The sequence below is a fragment of the Corythoichthys intestinalis genome, chromosome 1 (genome assembly GCF_030265065.1).
Source record: "Corythoichthys intestinalis isolate RoL2023-P3 chromosome 1, ASM3026506v1, whole genome shotgun sequence".
NCBI lineage: Eukaryota > Metazoa > Chordata > Actinopteri > Syngnathiformes > Syngnathidae > Corythoichthys > Corythoichthys intestinalis.
Genome location: NC_080395.1, coordinates 63,186,337 through 63,211,992, shown reverse-complemented (window position 1 = coordinate 63,211,992; position 25,656 = coordinate 63,186,337). Strand labels below are relative to the sequence as shown.

The window sequence follows — 25,656 nt, the reverse complement described above, 5'->3', positions numbered from 1 at the left end:
GTGTGTTACAGCTTTACAAATTGTCAAAGGTGAAGTAAAAAATTTCAAAAAGCACAATTGCCTTGTTTGCTGTCCGTAAAACTGAGCAACTTCACTTTTAGTCAGGACAGAACATGTCATATTAAAAAAGTAAAGTAAAGAATAAGAGACTGTGTTTTACAAATAAGGTACTGTTTATGCGACTAAAAACAAAAAAACAAAAAAAAAAAACGACTGGAGACAAAAAGGCGGACGAGACCCCAGCGTCATAAAGTCGAAATCGCATAAGTCGACTACGTTGTAACCCGGGGACTACCTGTACATAGTCAGTTAGTAGGTGCATTCTAAACCAAATGGGTTAAAAAAAAAGTTGGGAAAAACCCATTACAGCTGTGTTTTTGTGTAGAGGTTATGTGGCAAAAGACAAATGACACAGTCAAGGTAAATACTCACTCACTCACTCACTCACTCACTCACTCACTCACTCACTCACTCACTCACTCACTTTCAGCAGAAGTGGGGTAACAATTATACCAACCTTAAGGTACAGACTAATATCTGCTAAAATGAACACTTATAAAATATTTTATTCTGTAAACTGACTTTCATTAAACCTGAATAGTGGTCAAAGTTATTAAGTTGTACATTGGCATAGTAATAAGGAAATTACAGTGGTACCTCTACATACGAATTTAATTCGCTCCATGACCTGGTTTGTAAATCGAAATGGTCGTATGTCGAGCTGGATTTTCCCATAAGAATACATTCAAATTCGATTAATTCGTTCCACAGCCCCAAAACTTAGGCTAAATCCTTAATAAATACTGCAGGTACAATTAATAATAGCAAATACACATAGCAAAACAAATAAGTTATAAATACTAATTGGAATAATAATAATAGTATATTACAGGTAATAATAAATTAATGTAACAAATCGGATTCTAATGTGGCAGTGGTGTTTTGCATGCTGTTCCTGAACGCACCGTGTGACTGACGTGAGAGAGAGAAAGGTGTAGAAGAGAGGGAAGTTTTTATTTTCGCTTTTCATGTTCTGTTGTTGTTGGCGTGGGTGTGGGGAGAGGGGGCCGCATTGTCCAGCCAGTTCACTCTCGCACACCACGCTCATTATTTAAAATCATTTCCATCTTAATTTCAATGGTAAGCGTCACCTTTTCTCTTTTTTTCACCACCTGAACTAACCTTCTTGGGACCCATGTTGATTTCTCTCACAAGAAACTCCACCGTGCGTCCGTCTTGCGGGAAAACAATGTAATTGTGATGCCGTCATAAATCGTCGTATTTCGAGCATGTCATCATATATGTCGAGACAAATGGCAAGTCAAATTTTATGTCGGATGTCGAAAGGATCGTTCGTATGTTGATGCGATCGTATGTCTTATGTAGGATTTTGATCGAACTATCTTTCCTTGCAAATTTCCATATTATTAACTGCCAACAAAAATTCAGGGAACAAATTAGGTGTAATATGTGTGTTCGTGCAGCGTTACCTCGCCAACAGAGTTTGACAGAGCCTGGACGATCTTCTCATGTGCTGTGGCTACGACACTCTGCCCATTTATCTCGATGATCCGGTGGCCCACTCGGACACCCCCTCGTTCTGCAATCCCTCCCCGCATTAGACTGCAAATCTAAAGTTGGAGCACCACAAACAAAAAACATCCTCGTATAATGGTTGCACATTTATTCTGTGAAGTCACGTGGGAAAGTATTTCCAGCCTAAGAAAGGTTAATCTTACATACAGTAGAAAGATATTTCCCAAAATTAGGGGATGCTTCTGGAAGATAACTATTCATATAGCGGAAAACACTAAGGTGACTTGAAGTTCCGCTCTGAGATGCCCAATTTGGCAAATTGAGGCCCAAAATTGTCCGATATGCATGTGTGTTCCATCATTGGAAAGCTTAAAATCTCAATTTTCTGGGGAAGAATTATTTTGAACAGGAGGGCATTAAAAAAAATATATATATATATATAAAAAATATATATATATATTATATATTAAACAGCAAAACCCTATTAGGAGGTGAGAGCACGCGAGAGCAGAATTATAGACGCCATGACTTTAACGAGATATTATCACGTACATACCTTGTTTCGATCCAAAAACTCCATGTAGCATGTATCACTGAGTGTCAAGACACAGCTGTGAATGGCCACAGCCAGAGTTTGTGGGGATTTTATGGGTGAAACATGGTAATATAACAAGGGTCGCAATGCAGAAATCGCAGACATCAAGGAGTGGTCCAGATTTTCTTTTCATATATTTACCTTTTTAAACCTTTTTATTTCAATTTTTCTTTGGCTCGATTATTTATTATCTAACATATCGGAGAAAATGCGACAGTAACCAAAAAAAAAAAAAAAAATAGAATTAAGCGATAGTTATGAGGTAGATAGCCGTGACTTTTTTGTTTAAAAGTTTAAAATATGCGAGTAAATAATTTTTTTTTTTTTTAAACGAAATGACATAATTAATGATTCAAAACTAAAAGTGGCAGACATTTTGAATAATACATATAATTACCATTGTTTTATGCCTGGGTTGAAACAAAAGCGGTTGAGCGACATCTGTAAATGGGGGTTTCCAGGGTAAAACGGACAAATGAAAAATAGTTCGGGGGCTTAATGCGCCATGAATCTGCTATGGCAGCATATAGAGATATTGTTCTATCAAACACAACAGTTGTTTTGGCTTAAAATACAGCAGTTTCTTTTAAGTGAAAGAGCAGAAACTGCTTTTTCAGTCTTGTCCGTGTTTTCCGCCATATGCTTGGGTTTGAAGTTCTGACCCAGTCTGAAATCGTGTTATTACAGAAATGGCACAGATAAAAAAGAACCTAAAACAAACTAAAACTGTTGTGGACACTTACAATGCCATTTTGCACACTGAATCCCAGCTGGTATTTGAGGTCGGGTCTCTTGATGAGGACAGTGGTAACAGGAGGGCAGCTGACTATGTTCATTTTCACCTGAACCTGATTCTTTAAGCCCTTTAACACATATAAAGAATTTAAATGAAATATTTTGAAAAACTGACAGTCCCTTTCATTGATGTACCTTAATGATTCCCTGACAAGTTGCGAGTGGCAGCCCAACAAGACTCGTGTTATTGATGGACATGATCTGGTCTCCGATGCTGAGCTTGCCAGAGCGTGCCGCCGGAGCGCCATTCATCATGTTGGCTAAGATGACTGTGGGCAGGATGGAGCCCCACCCAGACTCCACGATCACCACGCCCAGGATCTCGCCTTTGCTCTTCTCCAGTTGCAGCTGTGGAGCGGACCCATGGAGATGTCAGTCTTTATTCCCCATGGACTCACTTGAATGTACACTTAACAACAAAATTCCTGCAAGGACATTACAGTTTTTCTCGAATGTCAACACATTTCAGGAAACTGCCCTCCGTTTTCTCTAAACTCTAAACACAAAACACTTTTCTCAAGCTAGCTCCACAAAAACTCGCATGCAAAACGAAACTCTCAATCCAAAACCCAAACTTTCACCACAAAACTGTTGCTCCTATGGCCAAGACCAAAATTTGACAACAAAATGGTCCTCACAGCTTGCAAAAATGTAAACACCATTGGATATCTATCGCACACTTCAATAAAAATTGAAAACACAATGTTCAGGGTGTGATGTTCTAAGTGCCCCATCATTTGTATGTAATCAATAGTAAATCACAGATTATTTTTAGGGGAATTGAATCACGTCGTCGGGTGGGGTCAGGCCACAGGACCTCGTCCTCGTTGCAGGCTATGTTTTCCCTTGCCAAGCAGCGGGGGAAGAAAGCTCTGGCATGCCGGACCCAGCCTGAGTAATCCCCTACATCATCACAGGCCAGGTCTATGGCCCTGAGGAGGTTCTCTCCACTATATGGTTCCCGGTCATACACCTTCCACCGCCATGATGAGAAGAACTCCTCTATGGGGTTGATGGAAGGTGTGTAGGGTGGCAGACATACATTTAGGGAATTGTTGGTGTATATTGAACCACTCTCTAATCTGGTTGGTGCGGGGAAAGCCGATGTTGTCCCAGATGATGACATAGATAGGAGGAGGCTGTGCTGGAACCAGATTCTGCTGCTCACGGTCAATCAGGATGTCCTGTAGCTCTCCCAAGAATGTGAGGAGACATGGGTTGTTGAAAGACCCAAGGAGAGCATCAATTTTGAGTCGTTGTGCATTCTCAAGAGGCCAACGTGGATAGTCTCATGTGTCTTCAATTTTGAGTAACCATGTTTAAGCAATGACGCCCGTGCTTTCATTGTGTTCAACTTTTGATGTCTGAGTCTACCATTTTGCATTGTGTGAGCAAAATGTGTTCAGTGAATGAGAATGTGTTCATATGATTGCGCAAAGTGTGTTTTAGCAAGTGCGAAAGTGTTTAGCCTAAGTGTGAATGTGTTTAGAGAATTGCAATTGTGTTTAGAGTTTTGTGAAATTGGAGATTGAGGTGAAATGTGTTTATAGTTAAGCCAACTAGCGGCCTGATTTAATAAAAGTGTTTAGGCGACTGGTCATTGTGGTCAGAGATCAAGAAATTGTGCTTTAGCAATCGACAAAAACTGTATTAGTGCACGTGCTGACTCAGTATATGGATTGATACGGGATCAGTCTTTCTGGGAGTGGAAGGGAGAAAGTGTCAAAATACAGCACTGTATCACCAGACTGATAACCACATATCACATTTATGTACCCACATTACGGAACATGTCTACAACTGAGAGCAGACGGTGTGAGTGAGGTAGGCCAATCCAATATGATGGCGCTTTAAAGTGCCTGTGACACGAAAAAGCATGTTTATTTCATAATACACGCGGTATTTTATGCCGCTGAATGATATGGGCCGCTTGGATGTGTGTGGAAGCGATCGCTATTTTTATTTAGTTTTTTGAATCCCGCGCCATGAAAATGAGTGAGTGACTTCCGGCTTCAGTCTTGCATTGAGGAGGAGGGCGCTGTGACGTGTACGGTAGAAGACGTCCTCTTCACGCTACAGTGTACTGTTGTGTATGAGGACGAAGGATTCAGCTGATTTTGCGGATCAATACGTTTATTTTTTGCATCACGCCAGCCAAACGGCTGCAGAAAAATCATTCTGTATGAGGGAGAGGCGTATGCGCCTTTTTGGAGTTTCAAAAGGTTCCCATTCACCGTGGATATTTACTGTGGGACCATTGGACTTACGAGGAAGTAAGTAAACATCTTGTTTTGTATTATGTCAAATACGAATACAGCGATTACAAAGTAAACACTACAAACTTCCTTTAAATGAAGGACTACTTACGTTTGATCATTAATAGGCATGTAAAAAGCTCTCCTAATGCTCATTAGCAGCAGCACATTAGCTGCACAACAACTCCAGCCACCCTCCTCCGGGGAACGAACTGTAAATTGCTCTCCGCCGGGCGGTTTGCCGATCCGCAAAGACAATCGACAACCGGGTCGTCATGTCAAATAATCCAGGATAGTTATGTGTGATTTTCCGCTTCGAAGACTTTGAAACATCACTCGGTTCGGGTTAGCATGTCGGCTAGCTGTCACGCCTTCTGGTTTGTTTACATTCTCCGAAGCCGGGGAAGGGAAATTACATATGTCCGATTTAGGTGTCATAAAATATCGTTCGGGAGGTGCGACAGTAAAGGTGAAGTCGACAGTTTTGACCATTATGGAGTAATTTTGCCATGTCGTCCTAAATAAATGCATTTTTATTATTTCATATTCCATTCAGCACAAGACTGTTATTTGTCATGACCATGCCATTTATTTAGCAATTGGGGAAAATACTTGGATAAAAAGAATATCCTGTAAAAATATTGAAGTAAAGAGACAGAAACAATGACATTTTGCCGCTCTCTTCGTCACGTTTTCCTCGTTGTGAATAGTTCCCCCTCGACGGGCTGACTGGTCCTTCTCAAGCCATTTATATAACTATTGGGGAAAAATACTTGGATAAAAAGAATATCCTGTAAAAATATTGGAGTAGAGAGACTGAAACAATGACATTTTGCGGCTCTCTTCGTTGCGTTTTCCTTGTTCTGAATAATTCCCCCTCAATGGGCTGAATAGTAAAACCGATGAGCCCAGTCTACCGCTGACGTCATCCACCTGTTGGGGACGCTAAAGCCCTATAATGGTAGGCGTGGCTAACCGGCAGATTAAAAGACTAATTTCTCGTCATCTGCGCTTTGCTAAATTTTTGTATATAGTCGAATCGTCTCAAAATATGATTATAATTCACATAATAATGCCATTTAGGACTTTTTTTCTCGTGTCATATGCTATTTAAACTCAAATGCAGTGTGACCAATTTCTTTCCTGATTCTTGGAGTCATGAAAAAATAATGTGTGCCTTAAACTACTGTAAACTCAAAGGAAACAGTTGGTCTTAGACACAAGGAGGTGAAAAAATGTTTTGCTTGACGGTCGGCGCGTGCTATGAGGACGTTAAAGGCAACCAGATGGTACAAAGTCGGCTATAGGAGCAATCAAAGAGCTGAGATACAAAATGGGCACTTAGATCGGTTTCCACCTTGTTCGCTAGTGCCCATGTGCCTCACCATTTCTAGTATGGCATTTAAAGTTTTTTTTTTTTTCCTTTAACAATTGAAAACGTTGAAGTCAGAACAACCATTTTTTGCACGATATTTCTTTTAATCTCATCTCATTGTCAAGCTCATGCTGTTAGAAGCATGCTTATTATATCAACAAGCTAAGTAAACAGGTAGTCATTGTCAAAATTTAGTATCAGATAAAATCCAACTCAATTGATGTATAAGATACCTTGGCTATAGAGTTCAGTTAGAATATTCAGGGGAATGAGGAAAAAAAGGAAAAAAAAAAAAAACAAGCACTCTGTGCTTCATTTCAGTGCCTGAGCATACATGTCCTCTGATTGGATATATTTGTAGTGCTTTGTCACCAACCCAGTGGAGCTTTGGTATAGTTAATCCCAGTTCTGCAAATGTAATTACTAGCAGTGCAATGGTTTGCAGTTCAAAGCCGAACCGTACGGTTCGCCCTGTACGGTTTAATACGCCTTTATGAACCACGCTTTTTCGGTTTTGCAGTTAATTTATTCCGAACGCTTGTGGAATGAATTGGTCGAGCTCTGTGTGCCTGTGTGTGACATGAAGCACAGCAGAAATTCCCACCCCGCAAGTAAATGTCCGATCGCTGTCAAGCACCTGTGTGATAGAAACCGAGTAACGCCCTCTCACGCTTACGAGCGAAGTGAAAGTGAAACATGAAAGAAAACAAAAATCTATGGCGAACGGAGGAGTGGAGAGACCGAATTTTGTGGAAGCACCGGCTTCTTTCAAATCTGCGGTGCGGCAACATTTCGGTTTCCCCGTGGACTACAATGCGGAGGGAGAGAAAATATTGGAAAAAAAAAAAGTAAAACAATTTGCAAGCATTGCTCAGCGCTTGTTCCCTATGCTAATGAGAACACTTATAACATGACTCTGGTACCTCAGCCGGCATAACCCACAGATATCACTTTCTCAGAGCAGGACAACCCCGAAGATGACACCAGTGAAAACACTGCGGGCTTCGTTAATTTATTTGCAACGCTTGACCGATGTTACATTGTTCCCTCGCGGACATATTTCTCCACAACGTAATCCCCCACATTTATGAAATGGCACGCAAAGCCATCGAAGATGATTTCGCTAAAGCACATACTATAGCTTCACCCTGACCACTGATAGTTGGACGTCCCGTGCTACAGAGTGCTACTACCTAACTGTGACAGTCCACTATAATTCATACCTGTCAAGTCGTACGATCTGGGCGTAATTTGTACAAGTGAGCACTGATTTTTAAATGTGTACACCGTACGTTACGTTCAAAATCTGTACGTTTTTCGTGCATTACGTTTGTTTTTCTTCGTTCGGATTTTGTTACCGTTTCGGCAACGAGACAATGTGCGTTAATACGTTAGTTGAATGACGCGAGAAAAGTCAGAGACATGGAGAGGGAAGAGTGTTTGTTGTGACGCTGTAGCAAACGCAATGCTAGGCTAGTTGGCTCCAATATTTCCTGACTGTAGCCGAGAGCCTACAATCTACGCCTAGATATCTCATGCATATAGAACTACATGCGAAATGACGGACTCGGTAGCGTAGTAAACAGCCACCATTTTAGAGCAGTAAACTTCTCAGAAAGGCTCTGTTGTGGTGAACTTTCCTAGCGAACCTATGTAACTTTTTATCTAAAATACTCCTAAATCGGCAAAATCTTGACTTGAGTCTATCTTTAAAGGAAGAAACAGTTTTAAAATTTTAACATGTCGAAAGTAGACAGAAGGGAACTAATGCAAAAACGGGAGTATTTTTGGAGTTTTTTTTTTTTTTTTTTTTAAATCAACTTTAACGATTAATTCACAACATTAAATGACCTCCAAACATAGCAACGGTTACTATTTTTTTTTCTAATGAAAAAAAAAAACATGAAAGGTAACACCAGTTACTTTGCCAAGTAACTTTTTTACTACTGTGTATTTCAGTAGTCAGTCACTACACTAGCCAAAGAGCTAAGATGTATTTTAACAGTCGAAAATGTTTACATTTTAGGTGTTTATTTCATTTTCTTGAAAGCAAAATAAAGGCAGTTTAAAAAATAAAAAAAAGAAAACGCAAACCGAAACCGAACCGAAAACGTGATCCCAAAACCGAGGTTCAAATCGAACCGTGGGCTAACTGAACCGTTGCACCCCTAGTAATTACAAGGTGTCATGAATTCATAGTATTTGCAGCCGTTGCGAATAAAAGGAGCTACAGTAACTTCGAAAGCATTTGTATAACTGCTGTTTCTACCATTGCTTCTTGCTGTTTGTTTATGCTTTGGACAAGCATCACTTGTGAGTAACATTCCGTCTTTGTTTCAGGTAACATGAGTGTTATATAGTGCTGTTCTCTCTAGTTATACGAGTTAATTCTCTGAAAAAGTAACTCAATAATAGTTATTCAACTATGAATGTACGTCACTACTTTACTTAAAACATATAATAAATGTAAAACAGTTTAAAAAAAATGTTTTTTTCTTTTTTCTTTTTTTTTTTCTGTTGTACAGTAAGAGTAAAGACAACTCCCTCCTAACACTATTGAAATTTAATAGAACAATAAATGTGCAGAAATTTTGACAGGAATATTTATTTTTATAACTGCCTACAAAAAACTTACTATACAATATGAAGTAAATACAATAATAACAACAATAATAATTAACTGAAGACATCATCACAAGACTCGCCGTACTCTGTCAGATTGTGTGTATTGGGTTGCGCCAACATATTGCCCTATGTTAGCCAATCAATAACCCCTTCTGGGACATGCTATGCTTAGTTAAGAGTCAGAAGAGCCATGTGGACTCCAAGTCAAGTATGAGAGCGCAAAGCTGTCAAGAGAGAACATCACAGTGAGCAGCAAAGATATCTGTAAACTGACAGATAGACTCACATGTCACGGCGGTGCAAGGGGAGACTTTTTACTTGGATCACTTAATAACTTTTTTTTTTTTCAACCTGTCCTGTTCAGCTGTTTGACACGGAGAATAGTCTAAGTGTCCGGTTGGTCGCAACAGTTTTAATGTTTCACATTGTGAGTATGACATACTCCCATTGTGATCATTCAACATACCTCGTTTATTATGACAAAGCAGCGAACAGGAAGGAGTTATGGGGGGACAGAAGAAAAGAAACACAAGAAAAGAAATACATTGAACACCTACACTAACTATTAATATTTTGGTGTAATCGTCAGCTAGATGTATTTCCCTGTGGGGGGCTTGTTGACCAGGGAAAGAAAGGGAGGGGTGTGGGGGAGTCTATAAGATAAGTGATTGGGAAGGGTAGAGTGTACACAAATCAACTCTGTGATCTAGAACCCAGTAATCCTGTGAATCCCTTGTGAGTGTAAGCCCATTGGCAACCAATCCTACTCCGCCCTATTGCCAATCCCGGCACTGGGACCCCCCGCCCGAGTGCCCCTAATCACATCCAGCCACACGCGGGCCCCACCAAACATGCGACAGCCACGCAAACGAGGGGAGACGCCGTGCAGGCGCCAACCCAGGGCCACGGCCCCCACCCAGCCAGCCCGGGGAGGGAGGGCGGTCGGGTACATGAAATACTTATAGGGCCATTATAGAATGAGAAAATGTAAAGATAAACGTCAGACGTTACAGCAAAAAGCAGTTTCTTTATGTACATAACAAATCTAAGGGTGTCAGTTCCAACACTGGTGTTATGTAACAGAGTTGTGGTTTGAACATTTTGTCTGTTTACTTTTACATTTATTGATAGTAATGTTACGATTCAATTACGATTCCTAAATGTTCAAAAAACGATTTTCCCAAATAACTTTGTGACAGCCGCTGGTAACGGAACGAAATTCGAGACACGTCTGCCGCCCGGACACCTTTAACGGCCGCACGCACAATGTTATGATGGATGCAGCTGAAGTTATTGAGCGAGAGATTTACCCCTGTTCAAAAGACACGAAAATACATTTGTGGATGAGACAGGCGGGGACCCGGCGGCCGGGCGGCCGTAATTGAATCAAGTTGTGGGGTGCCGAAGATGGCACATCCCTAATAAATATGAGATGGTGTGTCATTTCAGTTTACAAATTTAGTGCTCTTGTCAAAAGGATGAAGACAACAATCTAGCCCATTCAAAAATATTCATAATTTTGAAGATTCACTCTTTAATTGTATTCAGTTTGACACTGTAAATTAAAGAGTAGTGTTTTCTGACTAGACTGGTGCATTTTTTTTCTTGTTGTTGTTGGAAGATTCGAGTCAAGAACCATTGTCAAAGATACACATGCCACGCAGCAGCTGTGTGGAAGTGTCAGTGAAGCCTGTCTGCTCATACAGCAGAAAAATGTATCAGTGCATGTAATCCCCCAAAATCCTCTAGTATTTTTTATGGAAACATCAAGAGCCAAAAAGCAAATAGGGTTTTGAAAAAAGGCACAAGTTGACACGCTTAGCGATGATTTTACTGGATCATCTGTTTTTAATAAACATACAGCCACTGTAAACACATTTTAATAATGGTTTCACAATTATGGTAAGTCTCATATTGTGTCAATTTCACAAACTCTAACATGATACAACAAATCTTACCTCTTTGCAGTTTTCAGAGTTGGAGAAATGGATGAGGTCATCATTGTACATCTCCTGTGTGTTGATGATGTCACTGTACTCCTTTTGGCTAAGGTCCTCTGGGTTAATTCCATTAGCTCTCAAGAATTCCTGATAAGCTACACTGAAAGCCTGACCGATAGACTGAGCGATGAGCTGGGCCTGTATAAAAATAATAATAAAAAAAAAAAAAACATTAAAACTTCGTATACAAGATCAGCAAGTGGAATTCATGGTGCAATTGAAAGATCATTGTCACTGTCGCTACATACCCCACAGACAGACACTGTCAAAGAACATAACACTGTAATGTACAACATAATATGACAGAGTCAACATCATCAACCAAGCCAACAATAATGAACCTGTTTTTCACATGTAAATAAAAGTAAACATCAAAACTGTGTGGGTTATGGGGAACGATGCTTTCAATACGACTCTCCACTGACCTTTCAAACCCACCACCGAAGTGAGACAGCCTTTCATTTAGTGGCACAGATGCTGAGGTGTAGCCGCATTTTGGAACATTTCTCAAATTGCCAAGTCCTGCTCAATCTTCTGACGCAAGATAAGCTTTTACATTTACCGGAATACAAGCAACATGGCTGGAAGCCACTATGCACCACATAAATGGATTAGTACCACATGTTTACCACTATGCTGAAACGTGACCCTGTATTGGGTTTTGAGGCTCCCAAGTAAGGTGAGTGTTTGGGCTTGCATGTACTGGTTGTATGCATAGGCGTAGTTTGACTTTTGGGGCGGGGGGGGGGGGGGGGGGCACAAGATGTTGATGACAACGAAACGCAGTGTCAGCGATAAAATTATCTTACAAGAATATTTATAATAATAAATTGACACTGAGCATTTTTTGTTTCCCATCATTCTTGAGGGGAATTTTAAATCAGGCTGCTTAGGCAATACTTTTCGCCGAGATCGTCATCCATTGAATATGGTACGCCTGCCGGTGTCGTGCCAATGTAGTTACCCTGGTCAAAAATTGTATCCCCTGGGTGGAGCCATAAGGAGGAAGATTTGTGTCTTTATTATTCAATCAAAAAAAGTTGTTTCAATCAAAATATATATTTTCAACCAAAAAAAAGTCGCTTCAATCAAAAAAAAAAAAAAAAAAGTGTTTGAATGCAAAAATAAATTTGAAACTTTAAAAAAAATGCATGTGAAAGCTATTTTTCTTTGATTTTTTTTTTTTTTTTTTTTTGATTGAAGCAACTTTTTTGATTGAAGTAATGTTGATTTGTGTTTGGGCTAGGACATTTTTGTCTTTATTATTCAAATAAAAAAATAAGTTGTTTAAAAAAAAAATGTATTTTCAAAAAAAAAATCACTTCAGACAAAAAAAAGAAAAAATTCAACCATGGAAATAGTCTTTGAATGCGAAAAAATATTTGGGATTGAAAAATTTGCATTTGAACACTTAATTAATTGTATTATTGTGTCGGCTTTGAGGGTCCAAACGTGGGTGCAGTTTGCCAATCTCAAGACAATGACTTTGCTGCATGCTACAATGGATGTGAGTTCAATACAAAAATAATTCATTGCTGCGTTGTATGATCACTGAATGATCACTGTCAGCCCTTAGACCTCTATTTGAACATCAACATGCCATCATCATAAGCAGTGAAATAAGTGGAAATGACCTTAAAATCATTGGCAAGTTTTTCCTCATTGTTATTCAGATTTTTCACAAAAACAATTACAGGAACATGAAAAAGAAAAACACAAACATGTGGTGGAAAAAATGTTTTGAAACAATGTAACCTGTTGTTGTGTACATTATGTAGTGTAATGTTATGCTTCCTTAGAACTGCGTAAACAAGTATTTTTGGATGATTTAATCATGCTAAAACAAAGCAGTAACTTTGCTGGAGTCACATTGACCTTAAATGTTGATAGTACAATACAATTCTCTTGATCGATTATATATTGATTAAAATCATGTCATCTTCTGCGGACTGACCCGAGGCTCAAACTTACATTTCATAATGTCTTAGGTTGAGAGTTGAACATAGACCTTGTTTATAGAACTACAACTAGCTAGCGTAACAGTAATGTTCGCGTCTTTTGCTTGTCATCCCTGCGTCCTGTCGTCCTGCGATGACAAATCTCTACATTCAAAGTAACTGTTAAACTAATCAAACAATTGGTTTAAGCATGAGTTGATTAGATTAAATATTTTTATTATAAACACTGATAATAACAATGAGTTGAACTATTATAATACTTTTCAGGACAGTCAAAGACACTTAACACTGCATTATTACTTCACATCACACTAGGAGGTGATAAGTTGCTAGCAACAGGTGCCTTGGGGCAGATTGCCAAAAGCGAGGCAGCCAATTTGCGCCAATTTTGTCCATCACCAATCACTCTCTCCCCCAACGACTTTCAAGGAGGCAAGATGAGTGAAGTGCCTTACCCAAGGAAAGAACAACATTTTGGACAAGTGGGAGCCGAAATTCAAAACTCCGACTCTTTGAACAATGGATGAACCACTTTATCTTTCAGAAGTTTGAAGTCTGGTCACACCACTGTTATGATATTCTCCAAATATGACAAATACAACATAGTTTAAGATACTTACATCTTCAGACTCAAAGACATGGCATATCATCTTGTACTGCTTCTTGGCTTCAGGTGCTCCAGGTGTAGTTTCGATGCAGTCTTGGGAAGCTGTGCGTGACATTCGACGTCTTGCCATTAGTACCACAATGTTTCCAATATCAGCAATATAGGATATGGTCCTCAATGCATTGTCCATCATCGTTTCCTATAAACACAGCAACAAGGCTATTAAAAAGGACAAACTTGCACTAAAGAAGGAATAACTTTATGCACTTTATACCCCGATTTAATATTTAACTTACCTAAAACACATAAAACCAAAGAGGGTTTTATATCACTGTTGCTAAAAACTGATGTTTTTGCAGTGCACATAAGCTCAATCAATCTAATAACAATCTTTCTTGTTTAATAAAAACTTTCATGTTTAATGAGTATTTTTTTATTTATTTGTCAAAATTTTACTTATTACTCCATCATTCAATTTTGCAATTTGCAGTTCAGCTAATGACTTCATTGGGTTGTATGGTAGTTTTATGGATAGCTTAATTAGCACTGTTTTTACATCCCATTTTGGAAACTGTTCTCATTATGTCTAAGTGTCAGAAAGCCCATTCAAGCTGTTTTGTAGCATTAAGATTCAGAACAATGCTCTTTTAAAGTGCAAGGATAATTGGTAAATATATTGAAAAGGCTGGGTGGACGCTGCATTGCATGTATTAATAAGCACGTAAACACATGGAAACTGTTCTCCTAAAACCTAAAATAAAATGTACATGAATGATTTATCTGCAACAAGGACAGAAAAGTTCCCGATAAACCAAATGATCTAACAGAAGAACTAAAAATCAGATTGTGACTGAGTGCATAAAGGAAAACATTTACATGTAGCCTACTAAACTAGAGCTGCAACCAAAGAGCTGGCACAGCACGCTTTGAGTCACTCTGCACGCACAGATGTTTCTTGGGCATTTTGGGTATTATGAAGTCTGCTCTAATCCTGTGTCACGTCATAAAATCTGCAGTGGGATTTCAGGAGAAGCAACGACACAATTGCTTAGCCTACGCTTGATTGAAAATACACAACGTCTCTTCTCGAAGTAAAACAAGGTACTTGGCAAAAAATACTCACCTGTGAGTCTGCATTGAGGACTTTGATCCTCTGAGTGGAGATGAATAAATCAACTTCGGTGAGGGTTTGAGCATCTCCGTCTTGGCTCTGGGGAAATAAAATGTGCAAACAGTCATGTCTCATCACAGCTGTCAATGTGATGCCTTTGTCACATTTTAAACAATCTAGATGAAAACTTAAAAAAAGCAATGCAGGTAGTGTCCAATCAGAACATGTTTATTGAGTCAAACTTTGCAGTGTAAATGCAAGAGGGGAAAAAAAGAAGAGAAAAAAATGTTAACTGGCAACAGAATATCAAGTTGACAGAACATCACATTGGCCTCAGAAATACACTGAACATAATTACGCTACACTTAAACAATACAGTCTTTATTTAATTTACCAATTAAGAGAAACTGGAAATGTTTTATAGCCTGTAAATGAAAAAGGTATCTTAGCGTTACAACATGTCTTGAGCTATTTAGAGTCCAGACTCTGCCTAGTGTCAGTAATGGACTCAGGACTAACGTTTAATAAGATGGACGGAAATCCAAATCATCTAAAGCAGCTGATGAAGTCACAGGGTTCCAAATACTGTTGAAATAAACAGAATGTGACTTGAAGTCAATGTGTGCTCTTGTCTAATCTATAATTAAGTTGGACTAAAAAAATTATTTATCATTTCATGTCGTTGACACAGCTGAGTATCATTTTCTACTGACTCATATAAAACTACTACTACAATGTGGACAAATTAGGTGAGACATTCATTTCATACGTACTGTGCTTGATTTTATTATAGGGGAAAAGACATATTTGCTTAAATCTGAAATGACCACAGAACACATGCAAGGTCTGTATAACCCCCGCCGACTCCACCCCATGGCAAAAAAAAAAAGGAAAGAAACAGAAAAGGTGAGACAGGATTAAAGTGGCCAAGATGTTTTCTTTTTGCTGTATTTATTACACACCGCTTTTTTCTTGATTTTGGCAGCCTTCTGTACCCTCTGGCAGGCGGATGGCCAGGCGGGAGTTTGGACGAGACAAGGTCAGCGGATATGGGAGCACAAAAACAGGGGAAAGGAAATAAAGCAGGTAAATAAAGGGTAAGACAACAAAGCCCCAAACCAAACAGAGCTGTGTTCTTGCCTATCTTATACAGGTCTTGTGTGTGCGTATGCATTTCTGGGCGTAAACATGAGCTTGTCTATGTGTGTTATTGTAGTTGGAGGTAGCGTTAGCACAACCATGTTGGTTGGCAGATTTGAAATCAAACAGCAATTACCAAATGTAATTGCTTCTTCACCTACAGTATTTACACATTATTTTAGAAAACATGCAAACAACATAAAAAGTAAATCTAATACTTTAATAAAACAATTACACACAATTCCAATTCCAGACATGATTGTTTAATTATCTATTGTTTGTGTCGCCCGCCTTCCAACATTAAACACTGTATATCATGCAAAAAATAATGATCCACCATACAGACACAGGGAGGCACATAAAAACAGCAATACTGCAACGAAGATTTTGATGAGGTGTGCCAAATGTATTTAGTTGGCTGCATTAAAAAAAAAAAAAAACAACTGCAAGGTTGGTCATAATCTTTGGAATAAAACTAGTTAAATTACAATTTAAGCTATATCTGATTTTTCCTTGGTAGGAGTAGGATGTATGTTCCCCCATACCATGCCCTTTCAAAAACATCTTTGCTTTGGGGAAGCTGAGCAGGGAAGAGACAGACAGCAGGAAAGAATGAAAGAGGATAAAGCGACATGAATATTACATTAAACAGCAAGTACCAAACAAAAAAGTGTTACATAAATAAGGTACAAAGGCTTTGGTATACATTACTTGATAATTTACGCTTGATTTGATGCTTTAAACACAGTGTGGCACACACATACACACTATTGAGTTTATTCTATGGTTTTGGATATTTACAAGTATACTTCTTGCAAATAGAAATATGTTGGAGTTAGTGCTAACCAATGTAAAATATGAAGGGTATATCTTCTTTAGACTTAGAATCCGCATTGAGACATTATTTAATCATAAGAGAGAAATTTTACTCTAATATTCTACATTCAGTTTGATGGTTTCATAAATATCTGAAAATAAAATTTGCCAGCCACTTGAAAGGGAAGATATGTTAACATTTCTCTTTCATGTTTTATTTCCTCCCGCTGGACCGAACACTTCAGTGGTAGTACTTATTACATTTAGAATTTCATGATGTCACAAATTCATTTGATATTTAGAATAAATATGAGAGAGAGAGAAACATACTTTCAAAGTAAGAGAAGGGCTCTTTTGAAGGTGGGTAGCTAGGATGGTTAACCTGGCACGCCAGATTGATTGTTCCATATACTACTATTACACAGACCACTCTGGGGAAAATCCAATTGAGACCTTTTTCATGGGAGAAAGCTTAAAAAAATATACGACTGCGGATAGACGTAGGGTCTTCTCGACACACTTGGGAAAACATCATTTCCTGTCAATAAAACTTTTAGTGGTATTCTTTGCTCCTCTTTTAATGAGGAAATAAGTGTTATTTGAGACAAAACTATTGACCTATGGACCCATCTACAAGAACCGCTTTGCATTCCGCCATAGTATTCAAGCAGATAGTCATTTCCTGGTCACAGCCATGTAGAAAGAGAGCTGCAACACTCCCATTGGGATATTTTAGTTCCGGGTACACTAAAAAAATGCACATGCACTATTTTAACTTTTAAATCGGTGTTTTTCAATGTATATACACACATTAGTTTTGTGTTTTTACACATTACTGAATCCATTGTTGTATTTTTCATGTAAGAGAGTCAATTAAAACACTTATGAATAAGCATTGCTTAATATATATTTAACCTGATTAAATAAAATAAAATACAATTTTAAATATGTGTTTTCATTGCATATAAATATTAGCTTTGTGTTTTTACAAATTACTGGACCCGTTGTTGTATTTATCATATAAAAGAGTCAATTAAAACACTTATGAAAATGCATAGCTTAATATACAGTACCGTTCATTGAGCCATAGTGTATCATATGGGATTTTTCATTATTTACACTGCGGTTAAAATTATATATTACGTGATTGCACAATTGTATGACTTTTGTCCCTCTGAGATTGCCGTACGCAACACCATCTGTGGAGTTGCTTTTTTTTTTTTTTGGTATAAATTATTTTTGAGTTGATCGGTGTTGATTTGGGTATTGTTTTAACACTAGCGGTGTTGAGAGCACTCTTGGCGTGCTGTCAATCAAGGGAATTGAACACAGACACCCCTGGCAGAGTTAAATGCACTAGCAGAGTTAATCAGCAACACCCAGTTTGAAGTGCCTATGACAGCAAAAAACATGTTTTTTTCATATTTCACACGATATTTTATGTTCCTGAATTAAATGGACCGCTTGGATGTGTGTGAAAGCAATCGTTTTATTTATTCAATTTCTTGAATCCCGCGCCATGAAAATTATTAACTTCCAGTTTCAAGGAGGAATGCGAATGTGAGGTCACCCGGGTCAGCATCTCACAAGACAGCATTGCTTTATAGCGTGCAGATGGACTGCGGATTCAGCTGATTTTGCATAATAATTCATTAATTTTTCATGCCAGCCAAATGTGCTGCAGCGTTTTGTTGCTGCACCAGGGAGAGGCGTGTGAGCTTTTTTGGGGCTGACAACGTTCTGGTTCTCTGGTTGTCTACCGAGAATGCTCAGCCAACGACCGGCGGCTTCCAGCCCCCTCTGCCCTCTTCGTGTGCCTGGCAATAAACCACTATGCTCAGGTTGGGCTCAGGCAGCTACGCGCTCCTCCAACGTCGGCCGGTTTGTCCGGCGGTCATTCTCCAGCTGCTCCCCCGGCAAACGAGCTCTCCAGGGGAACGATAAACTGTAACTTTCTTCCCGCTGGGGGAGTTGCTGATCAGTGAAGACAACACCGCGGCCGTGTGACATGATCCAGGCTAGTTTTGTGTAATTTTTCGCTTTGAAAGGCGAGAATAAGACTTTAAAATGCCGCTCGGTTCGGGTTAGCATGTCAGCTAGCTGTCACGCCTCCTGGTTTGTTTACGCTCTCTGATGCCCAGGGTAGGGCAATTACAAAAGCTCCGGTGACATAAAATATCGTTCGGGAGGTACAAGAAGTCGATAGTTTTGACCATTATGGAGTAATTTTGCCATGTCGTAGTGAATAAATGCATTTTGAATATTTCATATTCCATTTAGAACAAGACTATTATTTGTCATCTTGAATTTCAATGTAAAAGTCGATTTCTCGTGCTAATGCTAACGCAAACATGAAACACCCACAACATAGGAAAGTTCCCTTTTGCCTAAAAATTTACATAGTTTTCATTTGTCAACTTAGCACTCCAAATGTAAAACTAGAGTTTACTACTATATTATGGTGGAATGGCATTATCAAACAAGTACTTAGATGCGTGATTTGATCTATTTTTACCATAACTGTCGCAATCACTGCTGTCATTTTCATAGTAAACCATTACAGCGCTGCTTGCAATTAGAACTATTAAGGCCTACATGGACCACATGACCACCCGCGGCGAGATCAGAGTGTGTCGCAACTCTGTTTCTACATGGCTCTCTTCCTGGTGACGTCTCCAGCTCCCGCCTCTTTCCCCTGATTGCCCACGCCATCAGAAGGCGACCAATCCACATTTAGCTACAGTATGACGTATTGGTTCGCGGAAGAATAAAAACATTATTTCCTGTCACAAAAAGCTTTTCGAGATGTTCTTTGCTCTTCTTTTGATAAGGTAAAGAAGTTAAAGAAGAGTAGGCAGAAAGTTATTGGTCGTGTGCGGATGAGTGAGGTATTGCTTGTGTCGCCTTCAAGAATTGCTCGGATTTCTAGCCATCAGCCACCTTGCTGTCCGCAACAATTTGGACCCCAGCACACCTATTGTACATCATTTGATTAGATTCCCCAAGTTTCGAGATACACGAAAGTGTCCTTTCCATTTTATCCATGTGTCAGACCTGACCCTCAGCCCTCCCCGTGTTTTATTCCAACACATTGTCGAGGACAGCAAGGTGGCTGTTGGCTAGAAATCAGAGCCGTTTTTGAACGCGGCAAGAACAGCTACGCAATAGCGCCATGGTGCCAAAAAAGCTTAAACGTCATCTCCAAACGAACCACCCGTCACTTCAAATTATGGACTATTTTGTTCACCTTCGTGAAAACACAGAGAAACAGGCAGAAACAACTTTTTTTTGAGACAAACTACAAAGGTAAATGAGAGAGCCCTCAAACCCAGTTAGCTTGTTTCTGAAATTGTTTCTGAATCCAAAAAGACCCACTGTGGCAGGGAGATTAATACTAACTGTCTGCAAAGCCATTGTCAGCGAGATGCTCGGCCCTGATGTGGTTAAAGACATTGCTAAAGTCCCCCTGTCTGATTATTCTGAGCTTTTCAAGCATAACTGCTATAAAAAATACAAACAGAGAGAGACTGAGAGCTATTGAAGAAGATTCCTGCCAGGATATCGGCTTTGTGTTCATCTATACAGTACAGGCTCAAGTTCTCGCTGAGAAAGTATAAATACTGAGAAATTATTTTATAATTAAATATTCTATACAAAAAGTAATTTTAGATCATTTTTAGTTTGTGGTGTGTGCTGCGAGATTTTTTCCAATGTAAAAACGTGCCGTGACTCAGAAAAGGTTGAAAAACACTGTTTTATATGACCTTCTCCGGGAGGTTCAATTTCTCATTTATGGTTAAACACCTACAGTGTGTCCGTCTATTTGCCTTTACTGCACATTCAAAGTAACACATATACAGTACAGTATGCACTGACATAGTGTTGTAGTGGTACATACTGACTCAGTACAGGCTACCTAGGATTAGTTTCCACTCAGTTCCCAAACCGTGTGATTATTCTGTATAGAAGTGTGAATGATTTTCTGTCACTCTGTGATTAACTGGAGAATAATACAGGGTGTAGTCTTCCTTTTGCCGAAAGTCAGCTGGGATAGGCTCCAAATCCCCGTGAACTTTAACATGATAAGGCATGTGGAAAATGGCTAGATGGATGACTGGATGGATAGACATATCCGATGGGACTGTTTACATTCAAAGCTATATGAAGCAAACAGCATGCCCAAATTGCCCTAAAATAATTAACTCCATAATCATTGGGCAGTAAACAGAAATAAATGAATAACATGAATATTAAAAGTAACGTTTATTTCGCCAGGGCCTTCCTCTTACATTGTTCAAAATCAAGATTTTCAGCCATATCCATGAAGAGATTTTTTTCAGACAAAAAGAAATTTGATGCCAAGTTTTTTTTTTTTTTTTCCATTTATGCTGCCTGGTGTACAGCAGTAGTCACCGGTTCGTACCGGGTCGCAAAAGAAAATAATCAATTGATGCACTTACGCACTCACTGCGCATGCACCTTTCAAATGTGGCGGCACACTGTGAGTACGTTTCAGAAACTCTTTTCATAGCAGTGCCGACGGTGCTTTGTGTGCGATACACAGGCTCTCGGGAGCCCTCCGGCTGTGCAACTCCAGTGGTGCCTTGTGTGCTTTTGTGTGTTTTTTACGCAACACGGCGGCAAAAGACAGACTTTGGCGCGGCTAGCAAACTAAGTCCCAAGCACGAATGCATTAATTTTTAATTGTTGCACAAGATTTTTATCATTTCAATGAAGAAGGCAAGATTTTAACAGCTGTGAATACAGCTATTGAATTGCAACAAGCAACATTGCTGGCTGTTAGCAAGCCAGAGCTGGAAATATGGTGCCTCATGTAGTTACTTGGATGATCCGGAAGAGGACTGGGAGAATGTGTTATGGTCAGATGAAACCAAAATAGAACTTTTTGGTAGAAACACAGTTTCTCGTGTTTGGAGGAGAAAGAATACTGACTTGCATCCGAAGAACACAATACCCACTGTGAAGCATGGGGGTGGAAACATCATGCTTTGGGGCTGTTTTCCTGCAAAGGGACCAGGACGACTGATCTGTGTGAAGGAAAGAATGAATTGGGCCGTGTATCGAGAGATTTTGAGTTAAAATCTCCTTCCACAAGCAAGGGCATTGAAGATGAGACGTGGCTGGGTCTTTCAGCATGACAATGATCACAAACACACAGCCAAGGCAACAAAAAAGTGGCTTCCTAAGAAGCAGTTCAGGGTCCTGGAGTGGCCTAGCCAGTCTCCAGATCTCAACCCCACAGAAAATCTGTGGAGGGAGTTGAAAGTCCGTGTTGCCCAACGACAGCCCCAAAACATCACTGCTCTAGAGGAGATCTGCATGGAGGAATGGGCCAAAATACCAGCAACAGTGTGTGAAAAGCTTGTGAAGAGTTACAGAAAATGTTTGGCCTCCATTATTTCCAACAAAGGGTACATAACAAAGTATTGAGATGAACTTTTGGTATTGACCAAATACTTATTTTCCACCATGATTTGCAAAAAAATTCTTTAAAAATCAAACAATGTGATATTCTGTTTTTTTTTTCCCAATTCTGTCTCTCATGGTTGAGGTTTACCCATGTTGACAATTACAGGCCTCTCTAATATTTTCAAGTGGGAGAACTTGCACAATTAGTGGTTGACTAAATACTTATTTGCCCCACTGTACATGGAGACATATTGTACTCCACTTTTCAAGGTGCACCCTGTCAAGTCAAGGTGGGAAACAACTATGCTTGGTAGCGGTAACCTTAGGCACACAAATGCAGGTTCTTGAGGCCCTCACATCTATGACAGTTTTCGCACAAAACAGTAGCAATTACGTAATGTGAGATATATACACTCTACAACAAACATAAATGCTGCCTTACAGGAGCACAAGTCTGTCCAAACTATAGTTCGATTACCAAACAATTTTGAGCGTTCATCAAGAGTATAGATAGACTGCATAGAATTCTGGTGTGTAAGATAACACTGTTGTGGGTGGGTTAGATTAAGAGGGAGCAGGCAGAGCACAGAATCATGTGGTGGAAGCTGAGAAAGGAAGACTGTCTTGTGGCTTTTAAGGAGAAGTTAGACATACTTTCAGTGGGCAGAAGGACCACTTCTGCCAAGGTGATTAGGAAGACAGGCAGCGGATTCTTTGTATGTCTTTTGGTTAGAAAGGGGAGAAGGAGAACACGAAGTTCAAGAACACATAAAAGGAAAGAGGTTATCTAAGAAATGGGAAAAGGACAGGACTGAGTAGTGGAGACATGATTACAAGTAGATGTGATGTAGGGAGAAGGTGGAGAAGGCCAAGGCAAAATGATCGGCATATGTATGCATGGTTAGAAAGTAAAGAAGGAAGCTCAGTCAAAGAGATAGAGACAGGAGTGTTAGGGTGATTAAGGATAGTGATGGAATTTTTTGCTTGGTGCCAGTTGAGCGCTGAACAGATGGATATAATACTTAGACGAGTTGATGAACGAGGAAAATCAGAAAGAAGGAAGAGTAGAAGAGACAATTATGTTAAATCAGGGTGTAGCAATTAGTCCTAGAGAGGTTTGAAGGGCACTAAAGATGATGAATATAACTGTGAAGGTATGGAAGCATTGAGACGTGGCTCTGAAGTTTTTAATCAAATGTTTATTAGAATTATTTAAGGTTAGAAGATGCCTCAGAAATGGAGGGAAAGCGTTTTTCCAAGAACAAAGCCCATGTGTCAAATTCTGAGAACTATCGAGGAATTAAATGAGGGTCATGATGAAGTTAAAGGAATAAGTAGTGGAGGCTAGACTCAGAACACAAGTGAATATTGGTGTGCCTGCCTTGGAAGAGTAGCACAGATTAATTATTTGCCTTGAGAATGATAATATACAACTACCAACAAGTTGAGAAGCTGCATGGTCTCTAGTGGTGTCTAGTGGTGTCTAATGGTGTCTATCTAGATCTACGGATATCAATTGAAAGAGTGCCCAGAATGGAACTGTGGTACATTTGGAATTCTGGAATGACAAAAGAAATATATTAAAATAGTGCTCCACTGTTTAAAGTGGAGGTTAGATTGCATTAGCAACCAGTTCTGAGCTCATTCCTCTTTGCAATAGTGATGGATAGGCTGACAGAAGAGGATAGACAGAAATTATGGATTATGATGTTCACATGTGTCATTGTGATCAGCAGTGAAAGCAGCGAGCAGGTGGAGGCACATTTAGAAAAGTAGCATCTCCTTGTACTGGGTGCCGGGTAGGTGCCTTTTGGTACAATACCGCGCACCCCTCTCGGTCCAGGGGTTGGGTTGCGTTTCCATCCCCTGGGCCTGTCTCCGGCTCCGCCCGCCTCTCTGGGCCTGCGGCTGCCCCTTTATAGGCGGTATCACCGGTGGGCCTTCCCGGGCTCTGTTGGATCTGGGGTGGGCCTCGTCGTCCCCTGCTAGGGGGGTGGTTGTCCCCTGGCCGCCGGCGCGTGGTGCGACCCCCATTTGGGGATGAGGGATGGGTGCCCGGGGAGCAAAAGGGTGCTGGGGGTGATCTGGTGCTTCTCTCGCCCTGTGGCTGGCAGTTCCTGCAAGCAGGCCCCGGCCAAGGAAGCCTGCCTATTAACTCATGCATTCTTCACTCTGCACTGTAAATATCTTCCACTTTGGGCACCTACACTCTCATTCAGGTCGCTGGAGAGAATTGGAATGGGGCCATACAGTCCTCGAGGCAACACTAGCCATTTAAAGCTTCATGGTGTAAGACCAATGGCACCTCCATGAAGACAAACTCAAAGAATGACAGCACTGTTTGTATGAAAAATGGACCCATATGCAAACAGGATTGCTTGTTAGGTCTCTTGTGGACTCCATTTGCTAAAGAGTGCCTGACACTATCTGTCAAGCTTGGTGAAGGTAATGTGAAGGCTTTGCGTTTCTTTGGCGCTGGTAAAGTATCCGATTTGTACAAAGTAGAAGCACTTTTAAAAAAGGAAGGCTATCACTCCATTTTGCAATGCCATAGTCTGTAGACAGCACGTGATTGGAGCCACTCTTACCCAAAAACAGGAAAATTACGAAACCACAACTCCCCTAATAATGCAAAAATTACAGTATAATACTGAAGCGAACGAAGATGCAGGCAGCTAGTATTCTATCTGCAATGGAGTGACCGCAGAGTCACTTGGTCTGAGCCCTGTCGAACTGTTTTGGGAGCAGCTTGACCGTCTGGTACGCAAGAAGAGCCCATTACGACAATCCAATTCATGGATTTAATTCTGGAAGAGTCGGGTGAAATTTCTCCAGATGACATTAACAAACTAACAGCTGCAGTAAAATGTCAAATGTCAGCAATGCTGTAAGTGCTGCAATGAAGGATTCTTTGACAAAAGCGTTTGAAATAGAAATTTATCATTTCAAATAAGTCATTATTTCCAACATCTTGTTTTCTACTCATTTTGCAACTAATTTGAGAAAAAAAGTGTGACTTTTCATGGAAAACACAAAATTGTCTGGGTGCTCTAAACCTTTGAATGGTAGCATGTATATGTAATAATTTGCTCTTTAAGTACCTTAACCCTGCTGACTGCCTCCTGGGCTTGCATCATGCGTATGTTCTTGGAAGGGTTCCTCTCTGAAAGCAGTTGAGTGGAACCCAGGTAGTTAGCAGCAAAGATGATTCCATCAATCAGATCTTCTGGCTCGCAGGGTCCTGGGACTACGCCAGGGAGAGAGGACGATTATTATTAGGAAGCCAACTAGGAGGGACTTGCAGGTTTTGGTGTGGGTGTAGTGAAACAGAGCCAACCACCACAGTGATAGAACAATAAAAACTGTGTGAGCAGTGAGATGGCTACTGGTTTGGAGCTGATGGTGGTGTGCTG

At 39.9% G+C, this 25,656-nt stretch overlaps 1 protein-coding gene across 2 annotated transcripts in view; it reads right to left on the bottom strand.

The window, feature by feature from the left end:
* The window catches only part of apba2b (amyloid beta (A4) precursor protein-binding, family A, member 2b), an 82,349-nt gene that overhangs the window by 4,683 nt on the left and 52,010 nt on the right, over window positions 1–25,656 (bottom strand). Inside the window, exons 6-13 of one of the 2 annotated variants that reach the window (XM_057842256.1) lie at window positions 25,345–25,490; window positions 15,820–15,855; window positions 14,870–14,956; window positions 13,760–13,945; window positions 11,140–11,319; window positions 3,062–3,274; window positions 2,875–2,994; window positions 1,491–1,631 (exon numbers count right to left, since the gene is read on the bottom strand). In XM_057842256.1, coding sequence (XP_057698239.1) covers window positions 1,491–1,631; window positions 2,875–2,994; window positions 3,062–3,274; window positions 11,140–11,319; window positions 13,760–13,945; window positions 14,870–14,956; window positions 15,820–15,855; window positions 25,345–25,490 — 1,109 coding nt within the window. The remainder of the gene's footprint in view (window positions 1–1,490; window positions 1,632–2,874; window positions 2,995–3,061; window positions 3,275–11,139; window positions 11,320–13,759; window positions 13,946–14,869; window positions 14,957–15,819; window positions 15,856–25,344; window positions 25,491–25,656) is intronic. The other variant, XM_057842264.1, reaches the window with a different exon arrangement.